This window comes from Solanum tuberosum, unplaced genomic scaffold, assembly GCF_000226075.1.
Source record: "Solanum tuberosum cultivar DM 1-3 516 R44 unplaced genomic scaffold, SolTub_3.0 scf00271, whole genome shotgun sequence".
NCBI classification, from domain to species: Eukaryota; Viridiplantae; Streptophyta; class Magnoliopsida; order Solanales; family Solanaceae; genus Solanum; species Solanum tuberosum.
In genome coordinates, this window is record NW_006239192.1 from 429,016 (window position 1) to 449,066 (window position 20,051).

The 20,051-nt window shown below is 34.8% G+C and overlaps 2 protein-coding genes across 2 annotated transcripts; one reads left to right on the top strand and one right to left on the bottom strand.

Annotated features, from left to right (window-relative positions):
• Window positions 1-6,513: 6,513 nt before the first annotated feature.
• On the bottom strand, window positions 6,514-7,642 carry LOC102590809 (lipoxygenase homology domain-containing protein 1-like). Its single transcript, XM_006358175.2, has 2 exons — window positions 7,474-7,642; window positions 6,514-7,099 (listed from the first exon to the last, which is right to left on the bottom strand). Exons 1-2 carry the CDS (start codon window positions 7,549-7,551, stop codon window positions 6,635-6,637), a joined length of 543 nt encoding a protein of 180 aa, XP_006358237.1. The 5' UTR covers window positions 7,552-7,642; the 3' UTR covers window positions 6,514-6,634.
• Window positions 7,643-10,841: 3,199 nt separating this feature from the next.
• On the top strand, window positions 10,842-15,102 carry LOC102591164 (branchpoint-bridging protein-like). The gene is made up of 2 exons (XM_006358176.2): window positions 10,842-13,244; window positions 14,016-15,102. Exon 1 carries the CDS (start codon window positions 10,909-10,911, stop codon window positions 13,213-13,215), a length of 2,307 nt encoding a protein of 768 aa, XP_006358238.1. The 5' UTR covers window positions 10,842-10,908; the 3' UTR covers window positions 13,216-13,244; window positions 14,016-15,102.
• The last annotated feature ends 4,949 nt before the right edge of the window (window positions 15,103-20,051 follow it).

The window sequence follows — 20,051 nt, forward strand, 5'->3', positions numbered from 1 at the left end:
TTTGGCCAGACATGAAAACCAACCACTTCTGCCCACATCAGAAAATCACTCTACCCTAAAACGCCACGGTACTCTCTCTCTCTCTCTCTTTCCTCTTTCTGCTGCACTAGTAGTGGAGTACTATATTTTTAGCCGCATCTGAATCAACTTTTTATACTCCATTTTACTCTTTCAAATTAATTAGACGATCGACTTTGGGTTTCTCGGAAAATGTATTCTCATGATTATACTTTTTTCCACTTTTCAGCAGACGACCATGAAAGTCTGGGTGCCAAGATGAACATTGAGATAGGTTCTATTTACGAGATTGATCATATCTTTTTGCCTCCAAGAACCCCAGTTCAACTCAAGTCCATCCGAGTAGCTATGGTGAAGAGAATATTAATTAATTAATTAATCCCTGATCATGTTATATACGTCACGTTTTATAAACGGCTATATACTCATTTTTTTTAATTTTTTGATGATCAGGTGAGCGAGACAACTGCATTGAATGTGGCAGTCAGGTTCCCGAGCTTGGAGTCACTACAGACATATTTCAGCAATAGCACCCGGGAGATGTATCCAGCTTTTGACGAGAAGTTTCTCATGGGAACAGCTCTGGCTAATAAAGTGCTTCTCCGCCAAGTTCCTTCTCTCGAGTTTGCGGAGAAGAAGCATCTTCATAGCTTCTGGTTGATGAACTCGACTAATTTGGGTGTTATCCCAAAGAGTGGAACCTGCTTCTCTCAGCTCAAGGTCAATGGAATGGTTACATGGGGGATACGTCGCCAAGTCAAGTTTCTGGGGAGACATGAAGAAAGCAACAACACCAAGTCTTCTTCCAGTTTCGTTCAAGGAGATGAAATTCCAAAGGTGGAAGTACCTGCAAAATCTGAAGAAGATGATGAGGAGGAGGATGAAGAGGAAGAGGATGAAGTCGGCGCTGAATCATTAAAGCAGGAAGATGATGAAGAAACAGAGGAGGAAGCTATAACAGAGAAGACTAACAGGAACCTGAAGAGAAAAAGATATAGCTTAAGAGCAACTACAGAGAAACAGGCAAAGAAAACAAGGATTGAGATTCAAAGGCAGAAAAACAAAGTTGCCAAGAAAAACAAATGCAGGCAGTTGACAGTATACAAAGACCCCAAAGACCGTTGGTCTACAGAGAGGTAAGTAAAGCTACTGATCCATTGCATTATTCCTCTATGTATTGTAGTTTCAGATAAAAAACAATTCTGTCATTAATTTCTAATGTCTTCACTCAAGGTACAAGTCAGCGGAGAAGAACTTAATGGAGGTGATGAAGGCAAAGGATGCAACAGCTTCTAACCCAATTCTCCGGCCAGAGTTGAGAGCAGAGGCACGGAAGAGCATTGGAGATACCGGCCTGTTGGATCATCTGCTCAAGCACATGGCCGGTAAGATAGCACCTGGAGGAACTGAACGCTTTCGCCGCCGCCACAATGCTGAGGGTGCAATGGAGTATTGGTTGGAGAGTGCTGACCTAGTTAACATCAGGAAGGAGGCCGGTGTTAATGATCCTTATTGGATTCCCCCACCTGGTTGGGAGCTTGGAGACTCCCCCACTCAACACCCTGTCTGTGCCCAGGAATTTAGGCACCTGAAAAATGAGATTTTTGTACTCAAAAGGTTAGCTGAAAATGCTATTAATACACTAGTTTTCAAAGTGCATGTCCGTGTCACAGAAAGAAAAAAGTTTGTTTTATGGTTGTTCTTGTCGAGCTCTGATGATTTTGTTATATCTGTCAATGTTGGTCGTAAAACAGAGACTGGGAGGATATGGTGATTTCCAAGAAACAGTTGGAAGTAGAAGTTGGAAAGCTGAAAAGGTGAATGTACTGGTGATTCTATACTGTAATTTTAAGCTTTTAGATTGGTGATATATAAACATCGATGGCTGTGTTTTTATTTGAGCAGAAAGATTGAGGAGCTTGAATTGAAGAAGAAGCACCAAGAAACCAAAGCTATTGAGACTTCAAGGAAAGCTATTCCATCAATGGTATTTATTTCCAAAAGCCAAAAGTTTGTCATTTGAGTGGTTTCCAAATTAAAACTGAACCCGTTTGGTAATTATACTTCATGTTCTGTTTCTGTGGCAGGAAAAGTGCAAGAAACAATTGATGATAGCCAATTCAGATTTCATGGCAAAAATGGAGGTATTCTAATTGATCAACCTATATGTATGTTATTGCCTTGCATATGGAATTAGATGCAATTCACACTTCCATAGTTTCATATTATGCTGTAACTCACATTTGAGATGCCCAACTCAATCATTTCTGATGTCTCTAATCTAATACATCAAAAAATGCACTATTTCCCCTCTATGGTTCTGTGAGTTTTTATTTCTGGTTAGGATGAAGGGGAAAGAGAGAGGTGGGGATTAATTATGTTTGATTAGTGAGGAAGTAGAGATTCATGGTACTGTAGAAGTGGTGATATTTTTAGTACTAATAATTTCTGTGGACTGTTAAATGTTAATTGGGTGATGAATACAGGAAAAGTTTCTGAACCTGGTGTCTAAACTGGAAGAAAAAGATAAGGCGATCACGACATTAATGTTGTCGGCTGAACAATTTGCTGAAGTTCAGAGAAAGGAAGTGGAACAAGGAAGTGAGAAACAGGGAGTGCAAGCAGTAGATGTAGCAATGGAGAGATCAAATGATCAGAGCAAGGAGCTAACAGCAATTAACCCCAAAAAGGCAAAAAATACTCCCCCAGCAGCTGAGGGAAAAGCTGCCAAGATACAAAGGCTTAAGAGTGGCTTCAGACTGTGCAAACCCCAGGGTAGTTTCCTTTGGCCAAACATGGTCCGCAAGAGTAGTGGTTGTAACATGTCCCCTCAGGTTGTGGTCCAGGTTGAAGATCTTCATATGGTCCAAACACCACCCTCAGTCTCTTCTTCTACTGCCATAGCTCCTCCTTCATTGCTGCCTTACACTAATAATTTTCATAACAACAACCTAGCTTCCCCTGTCAAGCCTGTCCCTGAAAGACGAGCAGTCACTGTTACTGTCTCCACCATATCTAGTGAAACTTGCTATGAAGCTGGGGATAACATGATGAACTACTCAACTGGAAACAAGACAACTACTCTCATCAACTTAAATGATATCCCTCATAACGTTGGTGAGGGATTTCGCCAAGCCCCAACATCAAGACAAACTATAACTACGACAACTACTGTCACACCTCATGTGAGTATCATGTATCCTATCTCTATCTCTCAGTCTGCACTCAATCTAATTAACTATTTATGTTCTTGATAATTGAATGCCACTTTAATTCTGTGTGTGTGTTACTCAAGACATTCTCCTCTCCGGTGAAGGGAGTCAAGATGAGTAAAGCACGGCAAGCTTCAGGGGATGACAGGGCTAGCCAGGTTAGCATCAGCAGGAAGGAGTACGGTCATCAACAAGCAAGCAAATGCTGTTCTTCATCTGCCACATCTTTGCCCCAGGGAGCTGCTAGTTGGTTAGTTCTGGCTACTCCAAGAAACACTGCCTCAGATGAGTCCATCATTTAGGGGAACTAAATAGAGTACTAGTAGTAGTAACTAAGACTATTAGGTCCTTATTTCTTAAGCATAAGTTGAAGATGCTGATTTTTTTTTGGCCTCAATCGAGTTGCTTTTCTAGTGGATGCTTGCTTACCTTCTAATGGTATCGATAGGAATCTATATCACACGATAAGTGTATGTTTAATTCTCAGTATATTCGCGTTCCCTATCCCACGTAATAGAAAAATTGATCTGATGTTTTTTCTTTCCATAGTTGAATTGTTGAAAATACACAGGTATCTAGTACATTACGTCTCAACTGTTGTATGATGAGATTATTATTAACAGAAATAACGAAAACAAGGCATCTTTTTTTTTGCTGGGTTGAACCAGTAGATGATGCATGTAAAGAAAAAATAGTTGAGCATTTCATATCTATCCTCGAGTTACAGTAGAAGAAATATCTGATTTGAATTAAAATAACACTTTGACAAAATGAATACGCAATGATTTATGGCAATAAATTTGTCATTTAAACCAGCAAGTGACTGAGAACAGACTTCATACCCTTCATGAATGGGGTGCCAAAAATAGCAGTAGTAATTGAATTTCACTAACTGCTAGATTTCATCTTTTCAGAAGGGGGAAAAAACATGTAAATAAATGCACAAGAAGGCATCAGTTTCATTAATTGCATATTTATTGTACAAAAAATAAAACCTGCTAAATTTGTATATATTTCAATGATATAGACATTAGAAGTCACTCTTGTGCATATAAATGTCTTTAATAATTGCGTTTCATATTAATATATATACAGATACAAATAAATATAACTAGAGACGGGCATTCCAGCTGGTGCAGTAGAATCGGATGTCACTGAAGTTGACACGTCGAGAATATCATCTAAAGTGTGAACTGCACTCAGTAAGAGCAATAACATAATCTCCCATTCTGATAAATAGATTCACCATGGGAAGCACAGCAGCAATTACAGGCACCGGGGTAGAAGTTGAAAATATGAAAGAGCGCCTCTTAATTGCATCAATTGCTTCCATTTCTTGCTGCTGCTCATTTAGCATTTCAACCCCAGAAAGGAGTATTGTAAATAATTTCTTATTCAAAATAATGGTCAACATAACTATCTAACCTGCATGTACCTACCTTGTAGTCCAATTTTTTGTGATAACTGAATTTCTTTATTTTTTTTGTTCTTCTCAAAGTAAAGGCACCTATGATCATTGGATTGTTCAATATATATGTGCTGCTAGTTGAGGGAGAACTCAACATGTATAATAGAAATGGAAGCAAATACAACAGACAAGGTATTGGCTTTTGCATGGATAGATAGCTAGACTAGAACCAAAACTTTTAACTTCAATGAGTATTATGTTTGATCCACACAAATAAAGGTAAGCAAAGCCAAAATCTTCAACATAGACTAGTTGAAGTTCTCATGACTAGCACCAAAGTGTTATTCAATTGTTATCTGGCATCAATGTTGGGACTCTCAGTAGTGCATAAAAATGTTTTGCTCCTAAATGCAAGTCTGGCGTCCATAAAGAAAATTAATGAACATGAGATAAGATACATGCAGGCAGTACGTGAGTACAACATTAAATCAGATAGCATATGCATCAAGTTTCCTCTGTTCTTCCAACAGTAGTACCTGCATGCTATGTATCCACATGGCAAATGTTCACCGGAATGAAAGATATGACAAGGAAAACCCGCGGCCGCTATCCTTTGGGCGTGCACAGGGTAAAAATCTCGCGCAATAGCTCGCAAACCAAGGTAACCCGCACTAGGCAAGACTGGTGTGACCCAAAAGGCAAAGTCCTTGCTTTCGTTGGCAAGATGTTTCAAACTTGAGACCTCCGACATGAAAGTCCCAAACTTAAACCACTTAGCCACCCTTATAAATGTTTTTTTCCTCACAATTCATTTCTAACCATTATTTTGGGCCCAAATGCTACATGTCCTCTGTTAATTCGTCACTTTGCTACGTCATTGCTCATTGGCTAGTGTACACACTTTATATTTTCAGTTAGTTGTCAAAAAAGTGTATGATAGGTATATCTTGAGACCATACATTCTTCTCCTAGAACCAAAAAGTAAGGGGGGAAAGGAAAAAAAACGCTCCAGAACTATTCGAAATCGTTGGAATTAAAATTACTTCTAGTCTTGAATAAAGTATTACACTTTAATTATTATAACTATCTATCATTCCATTGAGTAATTGGTAAATTAGGATAAAAATTGACGCGAATATACACTTTTTGTTCAATAATATTTGTTCATTATTAATTTTACACACTTCTTAAAAAATTCTAAATAAAATGGTAATTTTACTATCTCACCTTTGAATATACTAAATACAATATCTTGAAAAATGTAATAGAAAAATGACTATAGTTAATGATAACGATAAATTAGGAACTAAGGAGTTTTTCGGTTTGAATACAAGTTATGATTAGATTAGTTATGACGGAATAAGTTATGGTAAGATTATTTCTTATGGAATGTTTGGTTTGTTATATTCAAAATAATATGCATTTCATAAATTTTAAGAACATATTATCTATTTATAAAAATACCCTTCATGAATGTGAAAAATAATGGATAAAAGAAGTTTAAAGAGATATCTTTGTCATTTATCTATTTTATCATGAGATAAGTTATTCTGGGATTATTGTACCACCCAATGAGAGAGATAACTTATCACGATACTAATTTATTAATCCCGAATAAGTTATCATGAACTTACCGACCAAACAACAAATTAAATGGCACTATAATTTAATCGCAAGACTATTTGATGTTATCCTTCACACCAAACATCCCCTAAGTGTGAAATTATCTATTGATTTCATAATGTGGCCTGGACAAGTATTATTGAACATAATATAGTGAACAACTATTGTTGTATCTCGTAGTTATTACAACTATCGTTTGATTAAATAATTATGGAAGTATCTCTTAGTTTTTAGTTTAAACAAACAAGAAAGGAAGGCCTAACGAAGAAATTTTATTTCAACCAAGTTGGAAGCAAAACACAGTATTATCACTCAAAAACACACAAGTAGCTCTCATTTCACCTTTCCATGATGAATTCACAACAACCCAAAACTATTCTGAAGCAGACCTAATGGGCTTATTACCCACAACAAAACGCCTAGCATGATGCCCACTCTTCTTTTTACAGCCATCAAGAGAAACAGACAACTCATAAGGAGGTGCATCATTAGCCAACCATTGTTCCACATAGAATATGGTTTGACTACACTGCATGTGAGGACCAGTGAAAGTTGTCTCAACATAATCCAAGAACCATCCATGGTGGTCACCAGATCCATCAGAAGTAACATTAAGTCTGCAAATTGGTGTGCTAAGACATTTGCCTCTACCAGTGAAGATATCCACATTACCCCTTTCGTAGTAATCATAATTTGGACCCATTAAACCCCACTTTTCAAGATCTGGAATCCATACTGATTTTCCAGAAGCATCGCCTACTGTAACGCTGATTTTTGAGTCAGTTCCACCCTTTATGATTGAACCAGTTTGAACATACAGAGTATACACACACTCTTCCTGCAACCACCAAAACGTACATTGTTAATCAATGTTTTCTTGTCAAATCCAAATACTCAGGAATCAATTCACGGGTAATGAAATGAATAGTACAGATTCAGATCTCAAGGAGCAGGTAAATAGGGATCTAAAAATGCAAGAAAAAAAAAAGCAGATGAAGGAATGGAATTTGGATGATGAATCAATAGTATTAGAAAAGCAATGCAATCAATAGTGAAAAGCAAATAAGCGACAATTGGAGTGAAATCAAATCAAATAAAATGAAACTCGATCGATCTAAAAGTTGGATGAGCTGGAATAGAAAGATGATCAATAGTGAGCTTCGATGGAAAAGCATTAAATTAGTTAAATGAAATGAAGAGGGAGGGACTTACAGATGAACCAGCCGCAGCAATATGAGCTGAAAGGAAGAAAGTGAAAGCAACAGCAATGAGCAAGTGGAGACTCGTCATTTTCTCTTTGATTTTGCTTCCTCACAGTGGTGGTAGCACACTCCATTATAAGGGGCCGCGTCATTACAGCTTGCTCTACGAAAAAGTCAATAGTCCCTTTTAAATTGGAATTCGCTGGCAACATCTTGTTTTGTTATTAGAGAGTACACTTTTATTAGTTAATTATGTTCTCATCACTTGTTAAATATAATAGTAATAGTTACTATTGTTTTAGTAAATATTAAATATCGGTTTAGCTGTCCATAAACGTAAATTTTATTACCCTTTCTTTTCTTAAAATAAAAGGGTTGATTAAAAAAAATCTATTAATTTTGAGGTAAATATGAATTAATTCACTTATTCTGTCATAACATGGTCAGATTTATTTAGACCATACTTAAAAACTGTTTAATTGTTCACCTACTCCATCCGGACATAATTTATTTATTTAAAAAATAGAGAGGATAAGAAGATCCACACTGTTGTCATAAGCAGTATTCATGGTTTAGGTAAAAATCTATTCAAATAGAATTAAATGGATTAAATAAATTAATTGTATTTTGTTTTGATTTAGTTTGATTTTACATTTTTAAAATTTGATAATATTTGGTTTGATTTTGATGTTATTTGAAAAATTTGAAGAAATAATCAAGTTGAGTAGAATCGATAAACTATGTACATATTTTTTATTGTTACATATACCTAATATATTAATATTATATGAACTATTTAAATTTGATCATGAATTTTGGTATGAAAAAATCTAGTTTTTTGAAAAAAATATATTATATATTTGAAAACTATGTGAAATGAACTATAAGTTACAATAATTGATAATTTCTAATATTTAAAAGATGTATGCAAAATTTACGATAAAAAATATACTTGTTTAAATTTCGAAATTCGAAAAGTGACACATAAAATTCTCGGGTGAAGGGAGTACAAAAGTTAACCAAAAATTGTCTATTCCTCATTCTCGAATAAAATGTTAAAGCTAATGAAAATGATTTTTGCTTCCTGTTTTGAAGAAAATGTAAAGTTTTGTTAAAGGATATTTCTTTTTAAGAAGAAAAAAATAAAAAAATACAAGTTATCAAAGTCTTTGAACGTTTCAAAAAGTGGCATACCAAGCTGAAAAAATGAGGGAGTAACATTGCTTTACTTTTGGTAAAGTTTTAAGCTTCATTCAAGAATTTGTTTAGCCTACCATTTTCATCATATCCCAAAATATATATAGCCTCACTGGATGACGATTCAACGCGTTTTATTATATAAAAAAATAAAATTATTAATAGCTAGACACCATCTATTTCAAAACTTAAATCGAATTAAAATTATTAATTTAAATAGTAATGAACTTGAATCAAACTTAATCCGAATCCTATTATACTCGTTCTTGCTATTTAATTGCAATCTATATCACTTAAAATAAAATGTTCATATCACACCTAACAGCAATAGACATGGAACAAATTAACATACCAACACAACAAATATCTCGTGATTTCAATATAAATGAGGGGAAAAAGGCTTGATATCCCTCAACTTTGTGATTTAACTTTATCGTTATAAAAGTGACTCACATATACCTCTATACTTATAAAATTGGCTCACATATACTCTTCTTATTTAATGAAAGTGAAAACATTAATTTTACATAATTTTTTTTATTTTTTATTTTTTTAAAAATAATGTAAAGGGTATATATGATTCTTCTAGTAAAGTTTCAGATATATTTAATCTTTCTCAGACATGATTTTTCTTTTTTGACTTTTTTTTATTCAATGGCTAGTTTGAATTTTAAATATCTCTCTTATAGATCTATTTGCTTATTATTATTTGAGTTTTTTACTCTTATTTAATTATTTATTTTTCTTTCATTTTTAGGGTAAAAATATGAGAAATAAAAAGAAAAAATCTGAATGGAAAAAGAGAAAAATTGAATTTAATTATTTTGCGGCTATATGATTATATCAAGATTTTAAATTGTATATTCTAAGAAGGTTTACGTATAAATTTTTTAGGATAATTCATAATGGCATAGTACGAATCCTAGGCTCATATATCATCACACTAGTAATATTGTGCTAGCATGAAACTCTTCAATTGTTGAGTTTGAGTCCAAATAGTTTCCTAATATTAATGATAGGTTGCACCGATAATTTACTATTAATAATATTCCCTTTTAAGTTTTTTTAACCTAAAATGCACACCCATAGGCCATAACAAATCTTTGAAAAAAAGAAAGAAAAGTAAAACCATAGGAAACAAATCTCTGAAAAATCCTAACAAAGTATAACCCTAGAAAAAACTAAATACTTCTTTTAACATAAAAACGCATAAATTCCTAACAGATTTATGAAAAATACATCTAAATAAAATCATAAAAAACAATACCATCCAAACCTAAAATCAACAATAAATAAGAAAATTCTTTAATAACCACACTTTAATCAACAATACCACCTAAAATCTAGCATCAAATAATTTCTCAGAACTTTTCATACAAAAAATAAAGGGAAAAAAGTTTGAAATATATTCGAACTTTGACCGAAATTGTTATAACGATATCAAACTTTGGAAAGGACCTTTTACCCCATGCACTGTTTAATAGTGTATTTTAAAGGTATATATGTGCTCACGTGGACATCATAAATATTGTAGAATTATAAATAGTAACATGTCCACGTAGGCACATAAATGCCTTTAAAATACACTATTAAATAGTGTAGGGGTAAAAGTTCCTCCATAAAGTTTGGTATCGTAACAGCAATTTCGGCCAAAATTAAAGTATTTTTCAGACCATTTTCCCAAAAATAAAACTAAACAAGAAAACACCTACAAGAATGATCATAAGTAGAGAAGAAACATATATACGAACCTCTCTACTCAATTCTCTATTATGCAAAGATGAAGATCAAATTGAGTCTAGAATTTTAAGTGTTAGTGAGAAAGGCAAATATACCTCTAAACTTTCAAAACTGATATGCATATATTCTTCATTATACTTAAAGTTATATATATCCTTATCGTCAAATTTTAAGTAATATATACCCTTAAATTCAAAAGTATAATTTATTCGATTATATCTTATTTTTACCAAAAGAATTTTAAAAAACCATCCACCAAAATAAGCATATCTTGGATTAATTTTTGTTTACCCAATTATAACCCAAAATCACTATATTGAGTCTTTTTAAGTAAAATAAAATAATGTTTGATTTTTCTAATTCTTTTTTTTCTTTTCCCACTTTTTTCTATCTAAAAATAGAATACTATCCAAACCTAAACATACTGGTTTGGTACAACCACAAAATGTCAAGTCTATAAATACACGCCCTGTTCCGTAGTGCCTTCCATAATTGACATTTCTGTACAATGGATTCCCAATCTCAATCTCCCTCAGTTGAAACCCTAGATCACAACTCATCACTAAAGCATGCCCAACTTCACGCTTCTGACAATTCCGGTCCAAATCAAGCATCAGAGGAGCAAAACCTCGGTGAATTCACTCTGAAGCGCGAGATTCAGAGGCCCTTATTGTCGGAAAACGGGTTGACAAACACTCACAGCGGCACCGACAGGGACCAATCAGGCGGTGAGGAAGAAACCAGCAGTAGAAGGAGACGGAGGAGCCGTTGGGACCCACCTCCCACTGAATCAACCAATGATGGGAACGGGGGCGGTGATGGAAGTGGGACCGGAAGAAAGAGGAAGTCGAGGTGGGCTGACGATGAGCCCAAACCCGTTATTCAATTGCCGGATTTTATGAAAGATTTCACTGGAGGTATTGAGTTTGATCCTGAAATCCAAGCTCTTAATAGTAGATTACTTGAAATTAGTAGGAAATTGCAATCGGGTATGCCCTTAGATGATAGACCTGACGGTGCTAGGTCGCCTTCGCCTGAACCTATATATGATAATATGGGAATTCGTATAAACACCAGGGAGTATCGCGCACGAGAAAAGCTGAATAGGGAGAGACAAGAGATTATATCACAAATCATTAAGAAGAACCCTGCTTTTAAGCCTCCTGCTGATTATAGGCCTCCCAAGCTTCAAAAGAAGCTATACATTCCCATGAAGGAGTTCCCTGGTTATAATTTTATTGGGCTGATTATTGGTCCAAGAGGGAATACTCAGAAGAGGATGGAAAAGGAGACGGGAGCAAAGATTGTAATTCGAGGCAAAGGGTCAATCAAGGAGGGTAGGTTCCAGCAAAAGGGGAATTTAAAACCTGACCCTGCCGACAATGAAGATTTACATGTGTTAGTGGAAGCTGAGAACCAGGAGTCTGTTGAAGCTGCTGCGGCTATGGTGGAGAAGCTCTTGCAGCCTGTTGATGAAGTGCTCAATGAACATAAGAGGCAACAGCTTAAGGAACTTGCTGCTTTGAATGGAACAATTAGAGATGAGGAGTTTTGTAGGCTATGTGGTGAACCAGGGCATAGGCAGTATGCATGTCCTTCTCGCACCACCACCTTTAAGAGTGACGTTCTGTGTAAAATATGTGGTGATGGGGGACATCCTACTATCGACTGTCCAGTGAAAAATACTACCGGCAAGAAAATGGATGATGAGTACCAGAATTTTCTCGCAGAGTTGGGAGGTACCATTCCTGAATCACTAACAAAGCAAAACTCAGCAACGCTAGCTCTTGGCGCGGGAAACTCAGGAAGCAATCCTCCTTGGGCAAGCAATAATAGTGCTGGTGGTGCTGGTGCCAGTTCACATCCTGGCTTAGGGTCAAGTATGCTAAAGCCAAAGGAGTTTGACGAGACAAACTTGTACATCGGTTACTTGCCACCTACTCTTGAAGATGACGGTTTGATCAATTTATTCTCTCCATTTGGTACCATTGTGATGGCTAAAGTTATAAAAGATCGTCTAAGTGGTCTGAGTAAAGGTTATGGATTTGTTAAGTTTGCGGATGTTCAACAAGCTAATAGTGCTATAACTAGCATGAATGGCCACTGTCTTGACGGAAGAACCATTGCTGTGAGAGTTGCAGGTAAGCCGCCTCAGCCTGCTGTGCCTCCAGGACCTGCTCCGGCAATGCCTTCATATCCGGTTCCTAATCAGGGCATGGGCGCATATCCGTCCCAGCATTATGCAGCTGGTGGTCCCATTGGCAATGCCCCCCCTGGTAGCTATCCCCCACCTGGTGCTCCAGTTCCATGGGGGCCACCTGTGCCTCCTCCATATGCCCAGTACCCACCTCCTCCTCCTGGCGCAGCCATGTATCCTCATGTTGCAGGTCAATCCATCCCTCCATATGGAATGCAGTATCCTCCTTCAATTCCAACAGCCTCTTCTGGTGCCCCTTCTCAGACTGTTTCTTCTGGTGAAAACCAACAAACTTATACATCTCCAGTTGAGGCACAGCAAAGCTATCCTCCTGGACTGCAATCCCAGAGTGTCTATGGCAATTCTGACACAGCAATGCCACCTAATGCTCAACCTGCATACCCAACATCATCATACAGCTATCCATCTTATTATGGTGTCGTACCACCACCTCCTCCTCCATCTGCATCCCAGTCCAATGGGAATTATTCACAGGGTATGAGTAATGTTCCCTGGGCTCCAAATCCACCAACTCATGCACCTCCATCATCAGCGGAGAAGCCTGCATATGGTGCGGATGCAGAGTATGAGAAGTTCATGTCAGAAATGAAGTCATGATGCAATTGCTGTATCACCTGCACTATTAGGTTGGAAATTTCTTACCAAGTTTGTTTCCAAATTTGCTATTTGGTCTCCTCTGTGTGCTGTTTGGTGTTCACTTTTTTACACATGTATACATCTTCATCTTCACGCGAGTATGTATACATCTTAAATTTTGATTCTTTTTAAATCTTTTAACTTGAAGTCTATTCTTCTAGTGTCGGATTTTGACTTGAAATGGAATTTAAAATAGTAGAGGAGATTTTTGAATTTATGGTCTTAAACTAAGAAATGAATAATACACCAAAATGTCATTTCATATTGTAGTCTTGAACATGTGTGGAAAGTTAAATTTAAAATTTGACCAAAAAAAGAAGAAGAAACAATTCTTTTTGAAATGAACTAAAAAGGAAAGTAAGACGTAAATTAAAATGGGGCAGTGCAATTTCTTTTTTTTAAAAAACCTATAATAATTCTATTATTACTAAAAATTGTGCCCCTCTAATTTGGATGCCTTATTTTTGCCGGCCCTGTTCTCCACCAACCTGACTCTCTCTCTCTATATATATGTAATATGTGTGTATTGGTTTGTATGTTCATGAATTCTTGAAAGATATGGGATTCTTCCCGATTGCAAGTATCTATATTCAAACCTTGTGCCCATCCCACAAATACTTGGTTGCTTTTTAGTTCATCTTTTTTTCTTCCCCTTTCTGTTCACTATTTTTTTGGGAGCAGTGAGCATTTCATAATTATCTGTTACTTCATAATTTTCATTCTTAACGCTTCTCCTTTGTTAACGTTGTAATATTTGGCAGGCTGATGTGTTGGAGCATTTCACCTGATTTCTTCCCTCTTGCCATGACTTAGTTGTTGGAAGTTTCAGACTCACATCTTTAACCTTGTTGTACTGTTATGCAGAGAGATGAGACATTCAGTTCATTCAGCTTGTGTTGGAGCATTAAATCAGTGGATTATGGATATTAATTATGCTTTTTGTAGGATTCGTTTCTGGGGATTGGCTTCCAGCGTTGTTTTTCAAATTTTATTTTAATGATTTGTTGGATTTTCTTGATGACTAATCACTGACAGTTTGTGTTTCTCTCCACTTTGTCTTCTTTACCACTAATCTCCTTTGCTTTTCTCTTTTAACTTGGTTATCTCTTTTACTTTCTGGGGTCATTTAACTATTGAGAGTTCAGAAAGCAGCCTGATGCTTGCCTCTGCTATTCCTCCCGAAAGGTGAAGCATCTTCAAATTTTGAAGGTTCCCAGGGTATGTGAATTTGATAGTGTGATGACTGCATTCACATGTCTACTAATTAACTTGATTACTCGTTCTGATACATTTTCCAGATGTATTGTGACAGGAAAAGATGCTTGTGTTGGAATGTATTATCCTGTGCTGGACTGATTTGTGTCTTAAAATCACTTATCCTGTTGGGTATCTTAATTTGAATTTTATTTTGGATTCTGTGATGTTTATCAAGAAAGTTCTCTGTGCAATGGGAATTAACTGAAGCCCATCAGGGAGAAGTGAGAATGAGTAGCATTTAAATGTGATGGGCTAAACTAGGACATTTCTAACCTGGTTATGAACTTTTTATTTGAAGGGGGCGGGGTGTGTGGGAATCAAGTACATGACTATTTCAATACTCTTCCAATGAAGAGCACTGCTATAGCAGGAAGCTAGCAGTCACTTTGAATTTGACATTGTTATCTTAGATTTTGATTTGTGGCTCGGAAGTCTTAGAGAAACGGAAAGCACTAGCAGACAAAGTGGTTGAATCACATAGTAAATAGGAGATCTTGTGAGGATGAATATATTTGTACATCTCTTCTTTTATTCTTGTGAATACATAGTTGAGACATTTCAAGCTACATCTCCGCAGAAGTGTTTTTTCTACTTTTTGCTCTTCAGGGCTTTGCTCTCATCCAATCATTTTCTTGAGATGTAATTTGTTTCTGTTAATTTATTTAATTTTTTTGGGTAAAGAACTTGGGTGGGACGGGTGTTCACAAATTAACTGTGGATAGTTTTGGTTGGAACCCGAGACATGGCTTCTTGTGTGGGTTCTCATGTAGGAACTATGCTCATTAATGCCTTATATTTCTGTTTGTCATAGTGGGGTCTTCTCTTTACTGATCCACCAAATGTCTGGTATTCTTGAGACAACTAGTACACCTAAATGTCTTTGCTAAGATTGTAGGACCATTCAAGCTTCTGGTGTGGTCGATCATATTTTTGCATAGGGCTCTATTGGGGTTGAGATGTTGAGTAGTTGAACTTTAGCCTGTATGGTGAGTTTGGATAATGTGTGGAAGCTTAGTATTTCTGTTAAGCGTTGGTTTTGGCATCTGGTATTTTTGGATATAGGTTCACTATTGCTGTATTATTTTGTTTCTTTTTCCTTTTTAAACCTTCTGTTTTAGACTAACTTCTTTCAGTTGGTTGTTAGTAGCGTGTACTGATAGCAGGGATGGCTCCCCATTTCAGAAGATCTCTTGGATTTTGATTTGTGGCTCGGAAGTTTTAGAGAAACGGAATGCACTAGCAGGAAGAGTGGTGAATCACATAGTAAATAGGAGACCTTGTGAGGATGAATATATTTGTACCACTCTTCTTTTGTGCTTGTGAAAACGTAGTTGCAGACATTTCAAGCTACATCTCCCTAAGAAGTGTTTTTTCTACTTTTAGCTCTTCAGGGCTTTGCTCTCATTCAATCATTCTCTTGAGATGCAATTTGTTTATGTTAACTTATTTAGTAATTTTTGGGGAAATAAGTTGGATGGGATGTTGTCCCCAGGTGTTCACAAATTAACTGTGGATATTTTTGGTTGGAACTCGAGACATGGCTTCTTGTGGGTTCTCATCTTAGAAACTATGTTCATTAATGCCTTAATATTTCTGTTTGTGATCCACCAATGTCTGGAGTTCTTGAGACAAATATTTGTGTAATCTGAATTTCATGTCCATTGGAATCAATTGGTCTCAACATTCTAATTAGTTGAAAACTGCAATTCTGCTATACAGGAGAATGTTGATGCTCATTGGATTCAAAAGATTGCTTGCGGATAAAAATAGTTTAAATTTTACCTATCAAAAAGAATGGTTTACATTTATATTGTCTAGGTTTCTCTTACAATTTTTTTCAAAGACTTTTACTCGAAAGTCTCTCATGTATGCAGTATCGCTCAAAAGTTTTTATATTACCCTACAATTTGTCTGGTTCCCTTCAGAATTTTTAGCAACACATTTTGCTTAAGTTATCTCTTTGATGAAGTGGCTTGTTGTTTTTGTTATCTAATGCTGCCACCTATGCTAATAAGATATTATCAGCTCTTCCTTCCTTTCCTTGGTCCTGCTTTGCCCCTTCTACCTTGTGTTTTGAACTGTCTGATGTAAGTCTTGATTGGTCCTAGTGGTGGATGCACGGGTTACATTTTTGTATGGTACTTTTGACAACTTGATTCTCTTGGTTTGAGTGTCATTTTGTTCTTGCTCTAACTTCCTTTTAAGTTATTTGAATCATGAACTTTTTGTCATGGTGATTGGGAGTTTGTCATTTGAGTTTTGGGCTTTGTGTCTCATCTTGCTTGGGGTTGAGGTGTACTAGTTGTTGCTGCTTTGTGCAATAAATGTCTTGGCCAAGATTGTAGGACTATTCAAGCTTCTGATGTGGTGGATCATATTTTTGTATAGGGCTGTATTGGGGTTTGAGATGTTGAGTAGCTGAACTTTAGCCTGGGTATGGTGAGTTTGGATAATGCATGGAAGCTTAGTATTTCTGTTAAGCATTGGTATTTTTGGATATAGGTTTACTATTGCTGAATGGTTTTGTTTCTTTTTCCTTTTTAATTAATCCTTCCGTTCTAGACTAACTTCTTTAAGTTGGTTGTTAGTAGCGCGTACTGATAGCAGCAGGGATGGCTCCCCCATTTCAGAAGATCTCTTGTTAGTTCTATTTGTCTCCTGATGTAGGTAAGCTAGCTGCTGGCTGCTTATTGATGTTGGTGTCCAATAGAGTTCTTTGCTCTTCATGCCTGGAAAGATGTAATGCAGGCCAAATTCTTCTTAAGAAATTTCATGTATCGGGCTTGTTGTACTGTCAGAATGCACGACAGTTCCATCCCGCCTCTAAATTATAACTTACATAACACAATTGAACTAGGGAGAGGATTGGGGTAAAACTTACCGCACCGGGTGTTTACACCAAGTCAATACATGCATGCCATGTGTTTAAACTTATAGTTTATTTTACTTAACCATAATTAATTGACATGTGTTTTACTTCATTAAATCACGTAATAATGGAAATTGCATTGGCTTGGTGTAAACGCCCGGTGGGGATAAGTTTTTTCCGAGAGGGATGGTGTTGTCTAATAATGCTTACACAAGTAAAAAGTTGATGTCACAGTAACTAGTCGATTATAATTATGGGGTAATTGCACTAAAACACTCGTATAATGTGAGTTAGTTTGGTCAATACTTGCCCGTTTTACATCACGAAAATCTTATATTTACACCTGGTATATTTAAATTTAATGTAGTTCAAATTATTTTATGAATTTGAATTTAATTCTTCTCGTTTAGCATGAGTTGGTTTGGGGTTTTCAAATATCAAATTAAATCATTTGTGTTGAATTTTTAAGTCTATAAATCAAATCAAATTAGTAAAATTTGGATTTTTGAGGGTCTTTTTGATAAAGTATTTAGAAAAACATATAATTAACTTGTGTTTTAAATGTTTTTCTAGTCTTGTCGAAATATAACTATCTAAAGTGGTTCTTAAAAGAATAACATCAAATATGAGAAGTGATAAAACCAATATATTAAACAAAAAATAATAATTGAAATCTTGTAAATTAATAAGTTATAACGGAAATGATTATAATTTAAAAGTATTAAATTATGCTAAAATAAGTTTGATAAGTATTAATAAGTGTTAATTAATCACATGACTAAATATTAATGAATAAAATTAGATCATGTATTTTAATTGTCTGAGTCCATGTAAAACTAAAGAATATGTATTCAATGTTCAACTTGCTAATTCTTACATTATTAATCTTTGTATCAACGGCTTACTTAGTGATGAATTGTTTTTTTTTTGCTAGTATTAGTATTAAATTGATTTTGATTTGAGCTTTATTAGAATTACCCTTATTGAACAATTTTAAATTTCAAGTATCAAACTTGAAATAATAAGTTAAAAGATAAAAACTATGAAAAAATATAAGAAACAGTTAAAAATTATATCAAAGTAAATACTTTAATGTAAAAGATGAAAATTTTAAATTATATATATAATGTCAGATTGGCTTGGTTTGGGGTTGATTTTTTTTAGTTAAAATCAAATCAACCCTAATATAATCGGATTTTTTTTCAATTTGAAATCAAGTCAAACCAAATCACAAGTAATTTTTTTTTATTTGACTTGATTTTCAATTCTATATTGTACCCCTATGTTTACAGACATATAGAAGACTTAATTAGGCAACATAAAAATATTTTCTCCATTAATTTAATTTCAGATGAAGAAATCACATAATTCAGCATCCCAAAACAAAAAGAAAACAAAAAAATTGACTACATAGGATCCTAATTATACATCAAATACTATTGAAACACATTATCTTTAATGAACCTAATATGGGCTATGACAGAATTATAGATGATTGAGATTCTTCAATTAAAGATTTCATATTCGAGTTATAGAGAGTAAAATAACTTTATTGAGAGTCTGAATTTCATATTTAAACTGTTACTTATTAGTTTGAGAAACACACATTAATGGTGTGTGTAATACACTATCTCTTTTATTTGTAAAAATCTTGTCACATGGCATTTCACATGGATAAAATATTTCACCTTGACAAAAATTAAATAAACTACTAATATTAGTTAAAAGCTAAAGATTAATGTATTCTTACCCTAAAAAATAAAATTTAAAATATTTTTCTCACCCAATCCACCCCCGAAAAGCCCCCCATCCTTTTATTTGTTTAAATTTCTTTTATAAAATATTTTTAAAAATTTCAGACCTCACCCCTCCTCCCCTCCTTACTAAAAGAAATTTTGATATTATTTTTATTTTTGTAAAAAAATAAATTTCTATTCCACCCCATCTTACCCTCCGCTCCTAATTTTTTTCTTTCTTTTTTACATATTTCTCGTTTGTGTTAGATATGTACATATACTTTTAGAAAAATATTTTTTCTACTTGTGTACCGTATATAATAGAAATAAAAATTTATTTTTAAAAAAGTCTTTTGGCAAGTAATATATATATATATAACACAAAAAGAGAATTTTTTTTTGAAAGTAGAGCGTTATGTGTGGTGGGGTATAATTTATGAAGTAAGAACTTTTTTTACAAAACTTTTTTAAATTTCAACACAAAACGAGAATTTTTTTTTGAAAGTAGAGGGTTATGTGTGGTGGGGTATAATTTTTTTTTAAAATATTAAAATAATATCTAAATAATTATTTGAAGGAGTTGCGGAGGGAGGGGAGATGGAGTAAGAACTTTTTTTACTGAACTTTTATAAAAGATATTTTTTTAAAAAACTAAAAAGTTAAGTTGGGGGGGGGGGGGGTAAGGTGAGAGGAAGTGGTGGAGTGGGGAATAGTAATACTTTAATCTTTAACTAATACAAATACTAAAACTAATAATTTATTTAATTTTTATCAAGGTGGAATGTTTTATCCATGTGAAGTGTGATGTGTCAATTTTTTTAAATAAAAGAGAGCGTGTGTTCTTAAACTAATTAGTGATAGTGTAATAAAAGAGATATGTGTGTTCTTAAACTAATTAGTGATAGTTTATGTATGAAACTCACACTGTCAATAGT